Here is a 21081-nt window from a genome sequence, read left to right on the forward strand (position 1 = left end):
TAATTTGTGTGCATTAAGTGGGAGACATGCTCCTATCCCACCTATGCTCCACCCATGTGTACACCCCCTTGCAGTTGTTCTCTGTGCTACTTATGCATACCCTTTTAAGAATACACTCCCTTATAAGTTTCAAATTTATTATTAGGTGTTTATATACCCACCTATCAAGGTTATCTAAGCGGTTTTACAATCAGGTACTCAAGCATTTTCCCTATCTGTCCCGGTGGGCTCACAATCTATCTAACGAACCTGGGGCTATGGAGGACTGAGTGATTTGCCCAGGGTCACGAAAAGCAGCGCAGAGTTTGAACCCACAACTCCTAAAACAAATGAATTATGCCCTATTGGAAACCATAGGAGGGACCTACCTAGACACTACCAGGTCTACCCACTGCACTCATACAAAGACCCGCTCATTCACTTAACACACAAATAACAAGAAAAAGGGAAAAAAGTGGAGAAAAAGTCTCAGTTCATCTTCATATGGCAAAAAACTCCACTTATAAACAACCATTAAGCAAGGTCCAAGATGTATCAGTTCATTCAGCAGTGAAAAACACTATAGTAGCCCTTGTAGGAACCACCTCAAAAAAATATCTAGCACGCCAAATAACAAAACTTCAAAAAATGATTCCAGCCTACTCCACCAGCAACTGTAGAGGCTCTCCAAGTGCTCCAACTGCTTATATCCACACACATAGAAGCTGAGACGTGGGATTCTCCAGCAACCAGTGTCTTCAAAATGGAGTACAGACTCCTCCCCTTTCAGTCAGACCCATCACCAGCCAGCTTCAACCAAAGAACACCACCCACTCAATTTGGGCATTCAGCCCAGCTGGGTGGACGGTTTGTAGATTGTAGATCCATCTTTGTTCCCTCTGACGTAGCTGACGTCTCCAGTCACCACGTCTCACAGAGCAGGGGAGATGATCAATCACCACACACCGCATGCTTTTAGTTCACTGCGGTGTGTGCTTGCTTTACTCACATTTATTTTATTTATTTTTTAAATTTCTTTATTAAGTTTTGCATATTACAACAAGTGTATCAGAAAAATTCATATAATCTTATAAATACACACTTGATTTTCTTCATGAACAATATATCATACTTATATTCATATTTTATAATGATTTAAATATTATGTAATACATTTAATAAACATGACAAATGTAAATAAAATAGAAAAACCCCCAATCCCTCCCTACCTATTTCAGAAAAACTAACCTAATACATCAAAATCTCTGGTTTCTCTTCAGATTGAATAAATCTTTCGCCTTTTACTCACATTTTTTGAAGTTTTGTTATAGGGCATAATTCATTAGTTTTAGGAGTTTTGTATGTCCTTCCTGAGATTTTTGGGGGTTTGAACCCACAACCCCAGGGTGCTGAGGCAACTGTGCCACACACTCCTTCTGGTCTTTAAAACCAAAATGGCCAATGCCCCTGAGTTCATAAACAGACTCTGTATCCCTTATACACCTACAAGATCCCTTAGATCAAACACCCAACAAAGATCTCATCTTTGCTCCACATTAACTATGACACAACTCATTCATCCATTTCCTTAGTCACTGCCCCCATCTCTGTAATTCTGTTCCTAACACATTAGAGAATCATTAGACTGACTAAAGTCAAAGCTAAAGGCATTCCTTTTTAAAGATGCCTTTGATGTATAACTTTCTTCCTTGCAATTCTATTACAGATGGGCTCCCTTTTTGTCTTAACCATATTTGTTCTTTCTATCCTATTTATTTTTGGAGTTCACCCCCTATCTTACCTGTTTTTGTTTGTCAGTCTGTGTCTGTGTCTGTATTTTTAGCTAGGTACTCCGCCTAGAAGTTTGATAGGCGGTATAACAGATTTTAAATAAACTTGAACAGCACTTAGGGCACTTGGGCATGTAAGTGGCACTTTTTCTTTCATTTATGAATTGCAAGAACACAAATAGAATTGTCATAATCGTGTGCACTACCATATTGGTATTAATATGAGTTAATAAATAAACCTTTTATTAAGCAAACCTTGCTTAATTTAGGTCTATATCATGCACAAATAAAAAATCTCATTTGATACAAAAGTAAATATAAAAGCATATATCACTTTAGCAAAACACAAAATAAAATGTATTTAAATTTTATTTCATAATTATAATCTGCCTATCCATACCTTTCTAGGCAGTTCACAATCACAATTAAACTCACATAAAATGACAAACATTTATATCTATAAATTTTATTTTTACCAGAGTCGGGGATGTGGGTTGTCCTCTATGAACTGAGAAGCATCTTCAATCCCAACTTTTTCAATTAAGGCTCGACTATCTCTCAATGAACGAATTTCAAAGTTAATTATGTAATCTTTATTAGGATGTTCTGGGTCCTAAAAACCAATATAAAGTTTAATTTACCTTCAACCACTTCTACATTTGGGAACACTTTCTATGGCAAATATTTAATGCTGATCTCAAAACATTTAATTCTGTAATTAATTTACAAATATGAACTTTACCTTCAATATTTCATCCAAAATCACAGATTTAATCTCTAGATCTTCAAAACAGCAAATATACCCAGAAGTCTTAACTGGCTCCTTAAATGTATAATAGAATAGCATTAGAATATAACTGTAAAACCACCTTCTTGTAAATCTTATGACATGTACTCAGATTTCTTAGTTAATAGACATTGTTTGTTTTTACCTCAGGATCCAAGTTTCTGAACACATACATTCTTGTTTTTTCCATCATTGCAAATAAATCTGGATTATCGTTTGCCCATTTCATATCCCATACATCTCTGCGCTCGAATTTGAGTTGCTGTCCTATTATTTGCTGCCCCATACTATCTGTTGTCTGAGCTTCCAAATCGAAGAAATTTAATACTCCTGAAATGTCTATAATTGCAAGACGGCTGAAAACGGGGAGACAGCAAATCACAAAACAATCACAGAAATATTAAACAAACTTAAAGGCATCATAATTAAGAATCATAACTCAAGTAAGGAAAATAGAAGCTACTGTTCCCTTCTGCTAGCCATCTTGACATGCTAACTCGGTGTTCTCCCCAGAAATTTTTTCCAGCCGAGTGGCACAAAAAAATAGCCAGATGGGACAGGATGGGAAAATTTGGTGGTGCAAATTTGGTGCTATGCAAATTATCCCTCCCTGCTTACGGTGAAGGAGTAGGAGCAGGGAAGAGGGTTGGCGCGCGGCCTGGAATGTTATGCAAATTACCCCTCCCTGCGCAGGGTGAAAGAGTAGGGGCAGGGAAGAGGATTGGCGCGTGGCTTCGATGCTGGTGGTGCGGATACAAGATGACAGCTGGGCGCTCACCTAAAACACGCTAGGGAGAACACTGCTAACTACTATTAAAAAGTGAACATAAATGATCTATCCATCATTAAAAATAAAATTCATGAACAAATACAATAATAAAAAATATTTTAAAAATCTCCTTTTAACATTTTTAATAATTGTACCTCCTAATAAGAAATGCTATGGGTACTGAAACTGAATGCCTGACATTTTCAGAGAAAATATGTTTACTGTTTTAGAACAAGAATTTTGCAAACACCATAGAACTGACACTTTGCATTCTGTTAAGAAAACAGAGTTGTAAAACCTAGAGACAAGCATATCATATCTGAACTCTAGCAACATAACTTATTCACTGTGGGCTCAATTCACTCCTGCTCTTAACTTCAAAAAACTTCCAGCAAATTTTGTTTCATTATCTTGGACAAATAAAATTACGTACTATATATACTCAAATATAAACTGACCCAAATATAAACCGAGGTAACCTTTATCCCCCTCAAAAAAGAGAAAAAGAACATAAGAAGTTGCCTCCGCTGGGTCAGACCAGAGGTCCATCCCGCCCAGCAGTCCGCTCACCGCGGTGGCCCATCAGGTCCCTGACCTGTAAGGTGGTCCTTGTCTAAACCCTTTAACCCCCCTTATCCTTCTGTCTGTACCCTTTCATAACCTTTTTCTACCTCTATCTGTATCCCTCAATCCCCGTGCCCTTCAGGAATTTATCCAATCCTTCTTTGAAACCCCGTACTATGTCCTATCACAACCTCCGGAAGCGCATTCCAGGTGTCCACTTCCTAGCATTGGTTCTAAACCTGTCCCCTTTCAATTTCTCCGAGTGCCCCCTTGTTCTTGTGGTTCCCAATAAACTGAAGAATCTGTCCCTTTCCACCCTCTCTATGCCTTTCAGGATCTTGAAAGTCTCAATCGTGTCTCCTCTGAGTCTCCGCTTTTCCAGAGAGAAGAGCCCCAGCCTCTCCAACCTGTCTGCGTATGAAAGGTTTTCCATACCTTTTATCATTTTCGTTGCTCTTCTCTGAACCCTCTCAAGTATCGCCATGTCCTTCTTGAGGTACGGCGACCAATACTGGACACAGTACTCCAGATGTGGGCGCACCATCGCACGATACAGCGGCAAGATGACTTCCTTTGTCCTGGTTGTAATACCCTTCTTAATAATACCTAACATTCTGTTTGCTTTCTTCGAGGCTGCTGCACATTGTGCCATTGGTCACCCAGGTCTTTTTTGAGGTTACTTTCCCCTAGCACTGACCCCTCCATTTTGTAGCTGAACATCGGGTTCTTCTTCCCTATATGCATGACCTTGCATTTCTCTATATTAAAGTTCATTTGCCATTTATTCGCCCACTGTTCCAGTTTGTTTAGGTCCCTTTGTAGGTCTTCACATTCTTCCGCTGTTCTAACCCTGCTACAGAGTTTGGTGTCATCCGCAAATTTTATAACTTCCTACTTCGTCCCCGTTTCTAGGTCATTTATGAATATATTGAATGGCAGCGGTCTGAGCACCGACCCCTGCGGAACACCGCTCGTGTTGACTCAAATATAAATTGGGGGGTTAATATTCAAGTGCAGTGCTCTGCATCCAGTCCCCTACCTCACTTCCTCCCCTGCCAGTTTCTGCACTCAGGCACCTTCCCTCCCTGCTCTGCCTAAGAATATTTACCTCCCCTCCCACCTCCCTAGCATACTTTTAAAATCCCTGGTGGTCCAGCGGTGGGCCTGGACAGGAGGGATTCCTCCCGCCTCCTGTCTTGGCCAGCTCTGAGAACTTTTAATCTCCCCCCCTGCCTCCCTGGCATACCTTTTAAATCCCTGGTGGTCCAGCGATGGACAATGGCGGGAGCGATCTTCCTTCGCTCCTGCCCTTAGAGCCATTAGCTGAATGGCTGACATGAGTTCTTGCAACAATCTCACGAGTTCCTGCGGTCTCAAGGTTGCCGCTAGAACTTGTGGCAGCCATTCAACTAGCGGCTCTCCTTGGGGCAGGAGTGAAGGAAGATCACTCCTGGTGCAGTTCATCACAGGACCACCAGGGATTCAAAAGGTACACCGAGGAGGCGGGAAGGAGGTAAAATGTTCTCCGAGTCCGCTGGGACAGGGATCTCTCCTGTCCTGGCTCACCATTGGTCCACCAGACATTTAAAAGGTACGCCAGAGAGGGGAGAGGGGGGAGGGAGGTAAGAAGTTCTGAGTTATCTGGGACAGGAGGTGTCCTGGGCTCACCATTGGACCACCAGGTCTTATAGCAGGCCCTGCGGAGGCCTGTAACAAGTCCGGGAGGAGGACAGGTGGGCGCTGACCCAAATATAAATTGAGATCCCTATTTTTGGGCCATTTCTTTGACCCAAAATTGAAGATTAGGTTTTCACCTTTGACAATCTTCTTTATGTTAGTCCCTGGAGGATTCATTACCCTAGTAGTCTGCTTCTTAGATCATAGGAGAGTGGCAATGACCACTTTCAAACAGCCTTTTCATGCTAAGGCTGTGCACTTAAGACCTATGAAGTGACACCAAAGTGTTCTGGATCTTCTAGGGCGAATGGACCCTGAGAGTAGTCCCAGATGACAGGGTAACCTGAGACTCTTATTTAGGCGCAACAGATCTGGATACCATGGCCATGGTGCGACAAGAATCACTAGGCTTGGGCATATCCTTATTCTTCGAAGTACTCTATCATTGGCCCCAGAGAGAAGACATACAGAAGTCCCGCCTTTGACTACGGCTGCACCAGAGCATCCAAGCTTCAAGGGAGTAAATGTCTCAAAAATTTAGTTTCATTTAGAGCTGTAACCAGAAAATTTCCTCCGTTACCTTCGGTGAAAGGAGGAAATTTTCCGGTTACAGCTCTTCTTGATATACTGCATCCTGATGCTTGGTTGTATCGAAACTGTATTTTGTTTTGTATGTTCTTTATTATAAAAACTCAATAAAAATATTGAAAAAGAAAGAAGAAAAAGAAACTAAATTTTTGAGACATTTACACCCTTGAAGTAACGCTTTGAATTCAGATTTTGGTTCCCTGACGCAAAATCGGAACGGGCTACGTCAGAACCTGTAATTCAAGATAAGTTTGCCTTCTGAATATTTTTGAACAACTTCTGATTAATGATTGTATGAGAAAGTGACAACCTGTTGGTAGACAGCAGCACGAAGACTTTTCAATTATCAACTAAATATATTGAATATGCGATGATTGGGTGGTGAGGTGATAGTTTTGGGGTTCTCCCCTTGTTTTCACCTCCGTTTCTCTGAGCAGTTTTCTTTATAAGTTGATATGATTCTCAAGAAATATTATTGAATGTATGTGAGTGATTTTGCATTATATTTGCTATAGTCTCTTTAATCACCCACAACACTTCAAGTATTGAACTTGTGGTCCCCCTGATCTTCTTATTTGTCTGATATCAACTAGGCAGAAAGAACAACACAGAAGAAGGGATACATACCAGAATAAAAAGCAGCTGGAATAATAAAGAAGAAGACAAAGGACGACCATAAGGAAGATGATGACATGTCTCCAGAAATGGCCACCTGGTATACTTGGTAGTCTTGGACCATTCTTAGACAAGACTAATCCATAAATATATTTATGGTTAGTTAGTAAATATATTTTAGCCATTAAAGTATAGAAATCCATACCTATATCTCTATTTCTGCTGCCTCTCTGTATCACCTAATCCACTGTAATAATTTGTAATTCTGTAGTAAGTGGATAATGATTTGGTTTAAGAATAAATTCCTGGTACCACAGTGGTTTATTTATATAAGTATTGTGGAAGAGCAATTCACTTAGTTGTATCCTAACTTACAGATCATGGAGTATGCCGAATAACTTCAGCAGAGCAATTTTGCATGTACAAATATAATGAGATTCATACATGTCATAGAAAAGCCAATATCTGATGGAAAGTATGGGCTGAATAAAAACACATAACAGAGGTTTATTCTGCTTCTCCAAGATATTCTGTGTCCCCTATAGCCTCTTCAAATGTAGAATCCTAGTATTTGTATTTATTCAATGTGGTAAACACATATTAGCCAGAAACTTTCTGAAGTCATATATGGAGTGAATTGAGTACATAGTTATTTGCTTGAAATGTGCATTTCAATAGCCCCCAATGAACTGCATCTAGAAGTGATGCTTCAGCAGAAGTCTATTTTAGATTACTGCAATTTGTCATCATTTTGACCCCATTACTATATTTCATTTTGAACATTGCTACTGAAGATCACCTGAGAATACAGAAGAATTAGAAATAGTTTATATTTTTGTTAACTGGATTAATAAAGCTTATACATGTTATACCTCTTTCTGCAGTTTTCTCAACCTTGCTTTCCTTGTCATTGTGTGTTGTGACAGCAGCAGCATATATAAGTTAAAAGTTGCTTTCCACTGCAGAAGTGATCTTTCCAGTTGTCTTTATGTATTTGTAAAATGTTTTGGGAAACAATTTGTTCAAAAAAATGCTCTATAAAACTGCCTTCCTTTCACAAAAAGCTTTATCTATAATATCCATGCTTATAGTGAATAGTCCCCTGAAGGGATTTAAAACACTGCAACTAGCTCAGAAAAACAAACCATTCTATATACTTTCACCATTATAAGGACAAAATTCCACATACTACTGGAGAAATAAGACTTAAAAAAAACAATATTTTCAACAAAACCGTGGTACAATACTGGGTTTAAAGTCACTCTCATTATAATTATTTGAAACGCAAATGAATATTTTAAAGCCCTCTCATTAACTTACCTGGAGTTGCAATTCAAAGTCATTTGATAGGCTCTACAGTTTAGGAAATACTTCAGAACTAAACAAAAATTAGGAAGACTGTATCTCTGAATGGTACCAGATTCACGACCCTGTGGGAAGAAAAACTGTTTTGCTTATCAAGGCAATTTAACCATTCTTTCTTTATTGGTACTGAACTCTATAATTAGTTCTCCTTTATCTATTGCCTACAGCAAAATCAAGAGAAAGCCAAGTTGCTTACTTGTAACGGATCTTTCCCAAGAACAGCAGGATATTGGTCCTCATGCATGATGACATCGTTTGATGCAGCCCATGCATGAAAAAAATGTAAACAAACCTCTCCAAACTGACAAGTTTTCTGGCATAGTGAACAGCACCCATGTGGGTCTTCTGGTACCGGAGTCATCATACAAGGCCATGGCTACTTTAGGAGAAGTCAGCTCCTAGAGGAAGTGCCTGGGTTTCATGAAGACCAATATCCTGCTGCCCTCAGAGAACACCAGTTACAGGTAGGTATAGCTTTATCCGAGGATAAGCAGGATATAATCCTTACACATAGGAATCCATAGCTGCAGGTTGCCTTCATGTTCAAAATGAAAGCAACCTGGAAATAAAAGAAATGGGTTTGGAGGGGTGAATATTCTAAATATCAAAGAGATAATTCTAGGTATAATGGTTAAAGTTACATACAAAAGCTGTCATCCCCATTACAGCTTCTGCCTCTGTCTTGACAGAAAGTCTGATTCAAGGCAAGGAACTGGTTCAGAGTGAAAAATGCCTGCAGGTTGACTACTTTAGGAAACAAGTGGAGGAACTTATTATATAAGATGGCTTGGGTAAATCCACTGTTTATTCCTAGGACAAGCAGCATAAAATCTATCTTTCACCTTTGATCTTGCCAGGATGAAACACGCCTCAAAACGCCCCCTTGTTCGTGCCCTTCAATTGCAAACCATCAGACAATGTTCCTACTCCCACTTCATATCGACCCACTGGAATCGAATGCCCCCGCAGATTAGATCCCTTGAAGGGCTTCTCAACTTTAGGAAAGCAATAAAAACATACCTGTTCACCTAACTCTCACGACCAATACACTACAAAGAAATGCATATTGATACAAGATCTTTGGTATGTGTCGCATTAGGATAAAAACTTGTATTGCAAAATCTTGTACTGTAACTGAAATTTAACCTGTAAACTATATTATTATGGATATTGGTTTTAGATCCCTAGTATGTGTCGAGTTAGGATAAAAACTTGTACCAGAAAAAAACCCAAATTGTACTAATCGTTCATAGTAGATAGATTGTGAGCCTTAGGGACAGTTAGGGATATTTGCTAAGCAACTAATGTTTGATGCATTATTACTGCTTGTAAACTTTTGCTGATTGTTATTTTTATTTCTTTTTGAAGTGTAATTTACTGCCACCTTGGAATTGTATTATATATTGTTATTATATATTTTTATTTTAATCAGGTACTTTAACTAGAGAGTGAGCCTTCGGGACAGATAGGATAGTTTTTCTCAAGTACCTAATTTCATTTTAATTTGTAAGCCGCTTTGAACTACTACATTAAGCTGGATATCAAATGTACAATAAACAATAAATAATAGTTTAACTATGGCATATTGTAACCCAGAGGAGCCCACACTTTTTTGGCTTGCGAGCTACTTTTAAAATGACCAAGTCAAAATGATCTACCAACAATAAAAACACTAAACATATACCCCCCTCTTTTACTACAGTACGTTAGCTGATTTAGCGCGCAGTAAGTGTTAATGTGCCCATTATATTCTATGTAAAGCTTGTTGGAAATATGGCAAGGGTATGGTGAAGTGAATGCTATATCCAGTCAAATGCAATGTAGGTAGATGTATAATATTGTCTGGATTATAATAGCTTTATGTAATTTCAAAAAGACGCCTCAGCCCCACCACTCCACCGCATATAGTATTTTATACAGCGGGAAGCATATTGTGGCGCTTCATCATTGGCTGTCAATTTTTGAATATTGTTCTCTCCTTTTTATCTTTAATTTATCTTTTTATCTTTAATAAATACTTTTATGAAATCGGTATTTCAAAAACAGTTTTCTTCTTCAGTGTCGTAATATATGCTTTAAAAAGTAAATGGTACTTATCTCAGCCAAAACCTGGGGAGTCAGACCCGACATGTTTCACACAACCGAGTGTTTTATCAAGGGTCTCCCAAGGCTGCCGCTGTCATCCGACTCCTATTTACTTGTGAGAAATAAATAGGAGTCGGATGACAGCGGCAGCCTTGGGAGACCCTTGATAAAACACTCGATTGTGTGAAACATGTCGGGTCTGACTCCCCAGGTTTTGGCTGAGATAAGTACCATTTACTTTTTAAAGCATATATTACGACACTGAAGAAGAAAACTGTTTTTGAAATACCGATTTCATAAAAGTATTTATTAAAGATAAAAAGATAAATTAAAGATAAAAAGGAGAGAACAATATTCAAAAATTGACAGCCAATGATGAAGCGCCACAATATGCTTCCCGCTGTATAAAATACTATATGCGGTGGAGTGGTGGGGCTGAGGCGTCTTTTTGAAATTACATAAAGCTATTATAATCCAGACAATATTATACATCTACCTACATTATATTCTATGGACACGTTAGCATTTAGCGTGCGCTAAATCAGCTAGAGTGCCTTAATAAAAGACCCCCCCATATTTATTTATATATATATACAAAATGCACCTCTTCTGTCCTCCAGACCTCGTTCCATTCCCCAACCAACATCTCTCTCTGTCCTTCCAGGAGTCCAGCTTTTCTTCCTCTCTCCTCCACCCCTATTGGCAACATGTCTCCCTCCTCTGCTCTGTACTTCCTCAGGGTCTCTCCCCTTCTGTCTCTTCTGTCTAAACCTCCCATAGTCCAACATCTTCCCCCCTCTCTTCTGCCTCCCCTTTGTTTCAGGTTTCTCCCTCTCTCTATCTTCCTCCTGCTAATATTTTGAGTCCTCCTACCTTTGGTCCAGGTCTTTGTCTCTCTCACTCTCTTTGTCTTCCCCCTCCCCAGGGCCTGGCATCTCTCTCTCCTCAGTTCAGTGTTTCCCCTCTCTAACCCCTCTAGTAGTCCAGGATCTGCCTTATCTGCCTTGTCTTCCTTTTGGTTCAAGGCTGCTTTCCCAACCCTCTTCTTCCCCCATCCCCCCCGATCCAGCGTCTCTAAGGTAATCCCCTTCCACTGGGGTCCTCGCGATGGGCACAATTTTACCCCTGCACACAATTTTACCTGTGTGCAGAGCCTTACCTCCGCTGCTTCCCTGCACACAGTAACTGTCAGGTCAGTTCTTACTTCCATTCTTCCCTCTGGGCCTACCACAGCTGGAAATTAATTATGGCTGCCTGCAGAGCGAACGTAGCAGGCTGCTATTGGCTTCTGTAGCACGTTCCCTCTGCCGCGGTCCTGCACCTCCTCTGACGTCGGGGGCGGAACCACGGCAGAGGGAACGTGCTATAGAGGCTGACGGCAGCCTGATACGTTCACTCTGCAGGCTGCTGTAATTACAGTACTTTAAAGGTGAGAAAGTGACTGGGAGAATGCTAGGGAGAACACTGGCTCTGCGATCTACCAGCGTTGCCTTTGCGATCATCCGGTAAATCGCGAATGACATTTTGGGCACTCCTGTTGTAACCTATTGACTGTATATTAACATATGTTAACCTGTAATCCGTCCTGAGCTCTTTGGGGAGGACGGGGATAGAAAACAAATTAAATAAATAAATAAATACGTGTAACCTGCGCTGGCCACTGTTGGAAACAGGATACTGGGCTTAATGGACTTTTGGTCTGTTCCAGTATGGCAATTCTTATGTTCTTAACTGAGAGAGGAGATGGTGAGACCAAGAAGCATCCATGACAATCAGAACTACATTACTGAAATATTTATTGAGGCATCTAAGAAGTCTAAAAGAAGGGAAGTTGAAGATGATAGCTGCACACAGATCACCACAGCTTGCAGAACAAACCCATTTTCACCTTCCCTCAAACTGAATAACTGGTATGCAGCCCTTGAAGTGGAAGAAGCAAAAGCATCCCTGCAACAGGAAAAATTGGAGCATATAAATCCCAAAGCTGTAGAATCAGCAACCAATAGGAAGAAATGAAGTTGTGATTTGTGACTCCTTTCTGAGAGGCACTGAGGCATCCATCTGCCAACCAGATGTGGAGGGGCATAATCAAAACAAACGTCTAAGTCTAATTTGGTCATTTGGCGCTAGACGCCTAAAGTCAGCAGTGGAAAATATCCATTCTCAAAAAATACATATAAAATAAATATATATTGTGACAAATCTAGCGCTATCCCTAGCTTTGACACAGTGGTGAAGAAGGTAGGTAGTCCCCGAGGCAGGAGAGCTGGTCAGGTTGGCCCTGCAGAATATGGAAAGCTGACTTCACTTGGACTATCCCAGGAGCTAAGAAACTACAGCTCCCAGAAGGCCAGTTTCAGCACAGAAAGCTGTGATTTAGACAGGCACAGCTGGAGAGAGTTTTCCCTCCCTTCTCACTCTGCAGCAGGGAGGGGCAAATTAGAGGGGGTTAAAACAGAGCAGCTGAGGGAGAGTCAGGAGGAGGAGCCGAGGAGGCTTCAGGGTGTGCTCGGTGGAGAACCCTCTCCTCCTCAACGGAATGCTGAGGAGCTGAACCAAGACTGGCAAATGTTGGACACCGAAGAGCTTACTGCTGACCGAGGGAGTGAGGAAGGAACTCCAGGGGAATCCATGAAAATCCAGGAAAGTCTGGTAGGACCAGAGGAGGTGTCCATGGACATTGATAAGCAGTAAGGGGATGTGTATTGCCCGTGTCCACAGTAGTGAAGCTACCAGTTATGCCAGTGATAGTTTAAAGGGGAGTTGTAGTTCTCTCCCTGCTGATAAGGAACTGTGAATTGCTGCTTGAAAGCTTTAGTTGTAAAGCTAGCAAATGTGTTGGCATTTTTTTGTTCTCTCTGCTAGCAGCCAAGCTGAGCCGAGAGCGTTCTTCCTCACAGCTGTGCATAATTAATTACTTGAAAGGCACAGCAGGGAGCTGTGCTGAGAGTCTGCACGGACCTTGTGAATTCTGTGCTAAAGAAGAGAATACGGTTTACAGAGCTACAGTATGTGATAAGCCACGTTAGGCTGTGGAAACCAGGTGACATGCTGGCCAGGTTCTTGTTGCCCAGTTGTGGTTTAAAGTGTGTTTCTGTTCTGAATTTTTTTCATGCCTGTGAAATGACCCAGCTGCTGGAGCTGAAGCAGCTTAGTGAAAGTTACTAAATCCAAACTACTCTGGTGAACAGGACTGTTTAAAGATGTGCTACCAAAGTCCAGAGGCTGTGGAACGATAGGTTAAGATGAGACACACTCAAAAACCTGGACACTGGATTTCTTTGAAAGTTTTGCTCTATTTGAACAGCTTGTGTTTTGCCTCATAGTTTTGAGTGCTTGTTTTGAGGTCTGCTAAGCTGAAGCATTTTTCCTTTTGTTCAATGCAACCAGTGAACATAATAAAACCTTTGTTTGATTATTCTACTATACTGGATTTTGAGGTGTGTGAGTTTCTTTTCCCTTGCCTGTTTTTCTTTTGGTAATGTCAGGGAATCTGATATTATACCTTAGGCAGACGCCTAAGAAGGCCTGAAGGGTACCCTGGTTAAAGGGTACACGTATGGACAGGAACAGTCACAGTGTTCCAGCTCGCTGCCGTGAACAGGAGCTGGGCAGGTGTGACAATATATATATAATTTTTTTTTTAAACCATCTATCTGGACATCCAGACCGCCAGTATGTCTATCTTTATACCACATTTTCGACCAAAATTTCAGCCAAGTCTCAAATGTCCAGAACAAGACCATTTGGATGTGGGAAGTGCCAATTTTGTAATGGACTGCCCACCCAGACATGGCAACAGAGCAGTGGAGCACCTTACAGGGCACTCTGTGAACTTCAGAAAAAGGGTGCCACATAAACATCTAACCATCTTGAACGTCTGAAGGTCTATAAGTCCTAATATTATCAGTGAAGAAAGAGTATTTTGATCGGAGAACTGTTCATGCATCTAGCTCTTCTCGTGAGTTATTTAAGATAGTTAAGAAACTTACAGCTGCTCCAGGGCAGTATACCGACTGTTCTTTTTCATGTCAACAATTTTTACAATATTTTACTGCAAAGGTTCATACCATCTCAGATGAGTTTACTACTGCACCTTTACCAGCTTTAAATACTGACTGGGAGCAGTTGTGGATTGAGTTTGACACTGTGTCTGGAGAGGATGTGAAATGTATTATTCACCGCCTTAACAAAGCGACTTGTTCCTTGGATCCATGCCCTGTCGGAGTTCTGGCCTTGATAGTTGATGCTATTTCGCCATCCATCACACAGATTGTGAGAAAATCATTAGAAGCTGGTTGTGTTCCTCCCGATTTGAAGAGAGCTGTAGTTCACCCGCAGTTAATTCCATTCCATTCCATTCTTACGATTCTTCACCCGCAGTTAAAGAATCGTAAGAATGGAATGGAATTAGATCATTTCCAACCAATTTCATCCTTAACTTTCATGGCTAAAATCTCAGAGAAAGTTGTATTACGACAGTTAAATGACTTTCTGGAACATCATCAGAAGTTGGATATTTCTCAATTTGGCTTTAGACCTAAACATTCAACAGAATTGCTGCTTCTGTCTCTTGTTGATACAGTACGTTTGGGCTTGGATCATGGTGTATCCTATTTTATGGTAATACTGGATGTGTTGGCAGTGTTTGATACTGTCAACCCTGCAATTTTGTTAGCCAGGTTACATGATTTAGGCATCTGGGGAGTGGTGTTAGATTGGTTTTGCTCGTTCCTTGAGAACAGATGAAATCTACTTGGTCTTCATTGTGGTGTGGGATTCTGCAAGGATCAGCTTTATCTGCGATGTTATTTAACATATATTTGTTGCCGCTTTGTAAGATGTTAAGAGATTTGGGCTTTACCTTTTATCTCTATGCCGATGATATACAGTTTGATATACAGTTTTTGATTCCAATTCATCATTCTATGTCGGAAGCCTTGTGTGTGCTCTGTGATGTGTTTCAGGTGATTCGAGAGTGGATGTGTACCAATCAGCTGAAGTTGAATGTCTCCAAAATGGAGATTTTGTGCATTGGGTGTTTGAATCATTTACAGGCTTTCCCCTCAGAGCTTGTACTGGACAATGTTCCGGTACCGGTTTTGCAGCAATGCAGATATTTGGGTGTAATACTTGATTCCGCACTTTCATTTAAGGAACAAGTAAAATTGGTTGTGTCAGGTGTCTTTTACTGGCTACGCATGTTGCATAGATTAAGAGACTATTTGTCTGAAGATAACTTAAGACCACTGTTATAATGATGGTCAATCCAGATTTTGACAATTGCAATGCCTTCTATTTAGGTTTACCACAATGTGTTCTCAAAGCCTTGCAGCTTGCCCAAAATGCCACTGCACAGATTATAGCAGATGTATCTGGGTTTGAACACATTACCCCAATTTTGAAAGAGTTACACTGGTTGCCCATCAATGAACGTATCGAATTTTAAATTTGTTGTTTGATATTTAAATTACTGAACAATGCTGGACCTAAAGTGGAACGTTCGTTTTTACACATTTATTAGCTGGCACGGAGTTTATGCTCAAAGGATAAGTGTTGTCTTGATGTGCCTTCCTTGTCTTAAGTGAAGCTTTCAAGATACCGCAAGACGATGTTTTCTGTGCAGGGCCCTATTTGTTGGAATAAGCTTCCTTTGGAACTTAGACAGGACCCTTCTGTGTTATGCTTTAGGAAAGAATTTAAAACTATTCTATTTCTGTACTTATAGTAATGAGTGAATTGCCAAGAGTTATTTCTCAGTCAAAATATGGGAGGGTGGGAATTTGCCATGCTGCTGGAATATTTTATTTTATGTGATGCTATGTTGTTTTATGTTTTTCATGTGTTATTAGTTTAAGGTTACAATTTGTTACCTGTACGTTCATGAATCTGGATGTTTTACTGTAATCTGCATAGAATTGTGGGATATGCGGAATATAAATTTTTAAAATAAAGAAATAACCAGAACTCCCTTATAAGGTTATGGTGAGCCCCCCAAAACCCACTATGCCCACCTGTCTACAACTCCAATAGCCCTTATAGCTGCAGATGGCACCTATATGGCAGTAGAGTAGGATTGGGGGGGAGGGTTGGTGGGTGCACATGTTTCACCATAAATGTAGTGGTTAGAGTGGCTTATGGGCCTGGGTCTTCCTCTCAATGGTTCACTAGCCCACCCCCAGGCTATTTAAGACACCTGTGTGCAGCTCTACTTTCCTATACCAGGTGCTGATGTTCTGGAGACAGGTATGTACTTTTTAATTCTGATATTTGTGTGTGTGTGTGTGTGGGGGGGGTCTTTACTTTGTCCCTGCAGTGAATATCTGGTCACTTTGGACACCTTTTGGCTCTTATACCTATTTTTACATAGTCTAACTCACAACGTTTAAGTTTCATGTAGGATGTCTAGTAAAACATTTGAATATCCCTGCAGGACGACTAAATCTAGGTCAGCCCCCATCCTGCCCTAACCACTCCTCCAGCTCTGGGCACACAGCAGTATTCAGAGGTATAAAAAGTCCCGCAACATGTCCAGAAATGCGGTTTGATTATTGGCACTTGGATGACCTCTCTTTTAGGTTGTCAGACTTGGGCAGGTTTTTGGACGCGTTTAAATTTTGATTATGAGCCCCATTGTGTTTATCTTTTAAGGAGTTACTTGGACTGAAAGAGGATTCTTCCAGTTCTTAAATAAGGTACCTTTCATGACATTATGTAAAGGAACCTTAATGCACTCATTTGATGGTGCTTCTAAATCAAGAAGTTTAATAGTTCAGAGCTAGGCTCCTCCTCTGTTTCCATTTTGATGGGCAAAGCCTGCTCCATCTGTCTTACAAAGCTAGTAAAATATATATTTTCTGGTGGAGACTTGAATTGTTGAAGAGGAGGTTGAGGGTCAGAAGGTATACCATAGGATTCTTCTACTGAATATTCGGGCATATTTCCAACCATTCAGATGAGGACATGAGTCATACTTCTCAAAGTACTCTCTGCTAGGTGAGTCAGTGGGTGTGCATTGAGAAGACTGTTGATTGTGCATTGAGGTATGTCGACATACCTCAATGCACAATCAATTGAGGTATGTCGCAAGGTATGTCGATGATCTGATGCAGGCATTAACTTCTATACCGATGATGATGCATGACTCGAGTGAGTCCGTGCCAACTCTGATTCTTGAAGTCGAGCAGGAGTACATGACCTTGTCTTTGATCGACACTTTGATGTATCCTTGTGCTAGGCTAAGACAGGCATGGAAGCCTTTAAAGCCTGTGATGACTGACTACAGTAGCCCCAAAAGCTCTTATCTGAGCATAGTCCAGATCACCTCTTGGAGAAATGGTGCCAGTACCAGAAGAGACATTGCCATGGAAAAGTCTGCTATTCTGATTGGGGTGTGGGAGACCTCAATGTCGAGAAAACATTACCTGGATGGAAGGAGAGTGATCCTTGGTGTGTGTCAAGGAAGTCGACACTTGGGAGCATGCAGTGGTATGCCCAGAAGGAGAAGAATGTTTATGATTCTTAGCTTTTTTATGTGCTATGCCCCATGATGCTCGAGACATAGATGAAGATGATGTAGAGTTCTGCCTCTGTAAGCAGTCTGATGCCTGAAGCTCTGGACGTGGTGTTGATGCACTCAGTGCCGATGGCTGAGTCATAGAAGGCTGTCAGGTCCGAGTACCCCACTTATGCTCGATGTCAATGTTGATGTTTTACGAAAGTTTTTCAAATTGAAATTTTCAGGGTTTAGGTGACCTCTTTAGCATATGGAGGCAGAGGACACAGCTAATGTCCTTATGTTCAGGACCCAGACACTGGATACATCAATTATGTGGGTGAAAGCCTGAAATGCTCCAATTACACTGAGCACCAAAATACGCATGGTATAGGGACTGCAAAAAAAAAAAAAAAAAAGTAAAGTGATAGTGCAAGTTTTTAGCAATATCTAAATGGGTTGTGTGAATGACATCACCCGTCACCCATATGTGAGATCAAAAATGCCTGCTTATCCTTGGCGAATGTTACCTACACACATTTTTCACCACAACCTAAACACACTCCAGGAACACATCCTCTCTATGAAGCTCAAACAATACAAGTTGAACTATGCATAAACTTCTAGCCACCTTGAGAGAAGACAATTTTCAAATAATTGCAGGTAAATGCTTCATATATATATGTGAACTGCTTTGAAAACTGACCTCATGCCATTAATGAATGATAAACTATACCTTAACAATATATAGCAAATTAAAATAAATGTGATGTCACAGTATGTATAAGGCTATTTACTATAAATATATCTAATAACAAGAAAATAAAGGGTAAAGAAGATGGGACTTGTATACAGCCTTGTGGTTTACACAATCAAAGCGATTTATATATTTAAGACAGATACTTATTTTGTACCTAGGGCAATGAAGTGTTAAGTGACTTGCCCAGAGTCACAAGAAGATGCAGTGGGAATCAAACTCGCAACCTCAGGGTGCTGAGTCAGCTGCTTTAACCACCAGGCTATTCCTCCATTCAAATAAACACATTTTCCAAAACATCAATAATTCTGACAATTTTCAAAAGAGTTTTCTTTATTACTCACCACAATAAGGGTCTTATCAGATGCTGTTATACAACAAATAGGATCTCTTGTTACCTAAAATACAAAAAGTATTGTATGGAGTGTCAGAAAATCAAAATTAATTTCCTTACTTACCTTTGAAAATTTTTTCCTATCATTGAAGTGTTGGTTTCCAAATACATCATTAAATACAAGTTGGAAAAACAGTATGTTTGATTATGAAGCAGGTTTCACCAAAAGAACAGAGCTTAGCTACTTTGCCCTTCTCCATTTAAAACAGGTAGAGGCAAAGACAACTCAACATTAAACAGAAGCAACTCATCTAGTATCATAGAATGGGCATCCAGCTACTCTCACAATTTAATGTACAGGAGCATCAGCACAATAGCAGCAATTCAAAGTATCACCGGTATGAATAATGACTACTCGATTCTGAAAGGTGCAGAGGGCATTGCGAACTGCTTGGAGTTCCATAAGATTGATGTGGAGAGACTTCTTGTGAGAATTCCAGATGCCTTGAATGTGTAGGCAGTTGAGATGGGCTCTCCAGCCTAACATGGAAGTGTCTGTGGTGAGCAGCTTCTGGTATGAAGATGGAAAAGAAGGCCTTTGGAGAGATTGGTCAGAAGCATCCACCACTGAAGGTAGGGATGAAATTCTGAGATCATGAGTATTAGTTGAGAAAGGAACTTGATAGCTTGAATCCACTGGGAGGAAAAAGTCCACTGAAGTACTCTGAGGTATAGACAAGCAAATGGAGTGATGTAGACAGTCAAAGCCATGTGACCCAGAAGACATAACATCTGACGTGCAGTAATGTGTATTAGGGAGAATACTTCCTGACACAGGCGAATAACATTTGTCAACCCTCTGTTGAGTAGAAAAGTTAAGCTTGCGTAGTGTCTAAAAGTGTTCCTATGAATTCTAAGGTCTGAGTGGGTTGGAGATGAGATTTCTGGTAGTTCTCTGCAAATTCCAGGAACTCCAAAAGACAAACTGTTAAATCTGTGGCATGCTAAACTGATTGTGATGACGTTTTGATCGATCAGTCATCTAGATAAGGAAAGATGTGAAACCCTCATGTGTAAAGGGTTGCATAGAATACTACCAGACATTTCATGAATACTCTTGCTGCTGATGCCAGTCCAAAGGGTAAGGCGCTGTACACTAAGTGGTGAGTACCAACTTGAAAACAAAGATATTCTCTGTGAGCAGGCTTATGTTTATTATTCATTTGATACCCCGCTGATTGTAAAAAAAAAAAAAAAAAAAAAAGTCATAGTGGCTCACAAAATTAAAAAAAAAGGAATGTCAGAGTAAAAAGTAAAGTAAAAACATCCTAAAAGTCCATACAAACTAAAATCATCCATTTAAAACAATTATTCTAAACAACAACTGTTACAATTACAATTGCAGTCCTCCAGCCAATCACAAAACAAATAATAAAAATCCATCTATAGTAATATTAAATACTTTTTGAAAAATGTCTTTAATAATGATTTAAATCTTGGGAATGAAAGTTCTGCAAGTATATTCAACGGAAGATTGTTCCAGTGAAACGGGGAAATGAAAAAATAAGCGCATGCACGAGTAGTTTCATAATGAGCTAATTTAGGAGAACGTAGTGTTCGTGCTGGTAACTAGGGAATAGTAATTTGAATTTGAATGTATGCTTCATTGAGGTAAGGAGAACAGAGCCAATTGATCCTCTCTAATAATGGCAGAATGGTGCCCAGAGAAACCATGAAAAACTTCTCCTTCACTAAGTATTTGCTGAGAGCATGGAGGTCACGAATTGAGCAAAGACCTCCGATTTTTTTCGGAATCAGAAAGTACTTGGAGTAGAACCCTCAGTCCCTCTCCTGCAGAGGAACTTGTTCTACTGCACTGAGCTGGAGGATGGTTGAGAGCTCTTGGTGAAGGAGGGTCTTTTGGAGGGAGTTGAAAAGAGACTCACTTGGATGGTGGTTTGGAGGCTTTCAAAGGAAGAGTAAGGCATAACCCCGAGCCACCATCTGGCGAATTCAGTGGTCCGATGTTATGAGGGTTCAACGATGGTAAAAGTGATGGATCCTGCCCCTTATTGGAAGTTCTGGTGGGAGAGTGAGATGTTGGCATTGCTCTCTAAAAGGGAGTCAAAAAGACTGCTTTTGCTTGGATTCAGGCTGAGACTTAAGTTTTTGCTGTCTCTGTTATCTAGAAGGACATGAAGACGTAGAAGGCTGATTATAACAATGCCTGGAACTACAGTTAAGAGGGATCACGTGATGGTTGGTTCCTGAGCAGA

The 21081-nt window shown here is 40.4% G+C and overlaps 1 protein-coding gene across 3 annotated transcripts in view; it reads right to left on the reverse strand.

The window, feature by feature from the left end:
* Nucleotides 1–21081, reverse strand: part of WDR35 (WD repeat domain 35) — a 315141-nt gene that overhangs the window by 109713 nt on the left and 184347 nt on the right. For all 3 annotated transcript variants that reach the window (XM_033936987.1, XM_033936985.1, XM_033936986.1), the window contains 5 exons: nucleotides 18816–18869; nucleotides 8090–8199; nucleotides 2702–2912; nucleotides 2512–2592; nucleotides 2246–2382 (listed from right to left, as the gene is read on the reverse strand). In XM_033936987.1, coding sequence (XP_033792878.1) covers nucleotides 2246–2382; nucleotides 2512–2592; nucleotides 2702–2912; nucleotides 8090–8199; nucleotides 18816–18869 — 593 coding nt within the window. The remainder of the gene's footprint in view (nucleotides 1–2245; nucleotides 2383–2511; nucleotides 2593–2701; nucleotides 2913–8089; nucleotides 8200–18815; nucleotides 18870–21081) is intronic.

This window comes from Geotrypetes seraphini, chromosome 3 (genome assembly GCF_902459505.1).
Source record: "Geotrypetes seraphini chromosome 3, aGeoSer1.1, whole genome shotgun sequence".
NCBI lineage: Eukaryota > Metazoa > Chordata > Amphibia > Gymnophiona > Dermophiidae > Geotrypetes > Geotrypetes seraphini.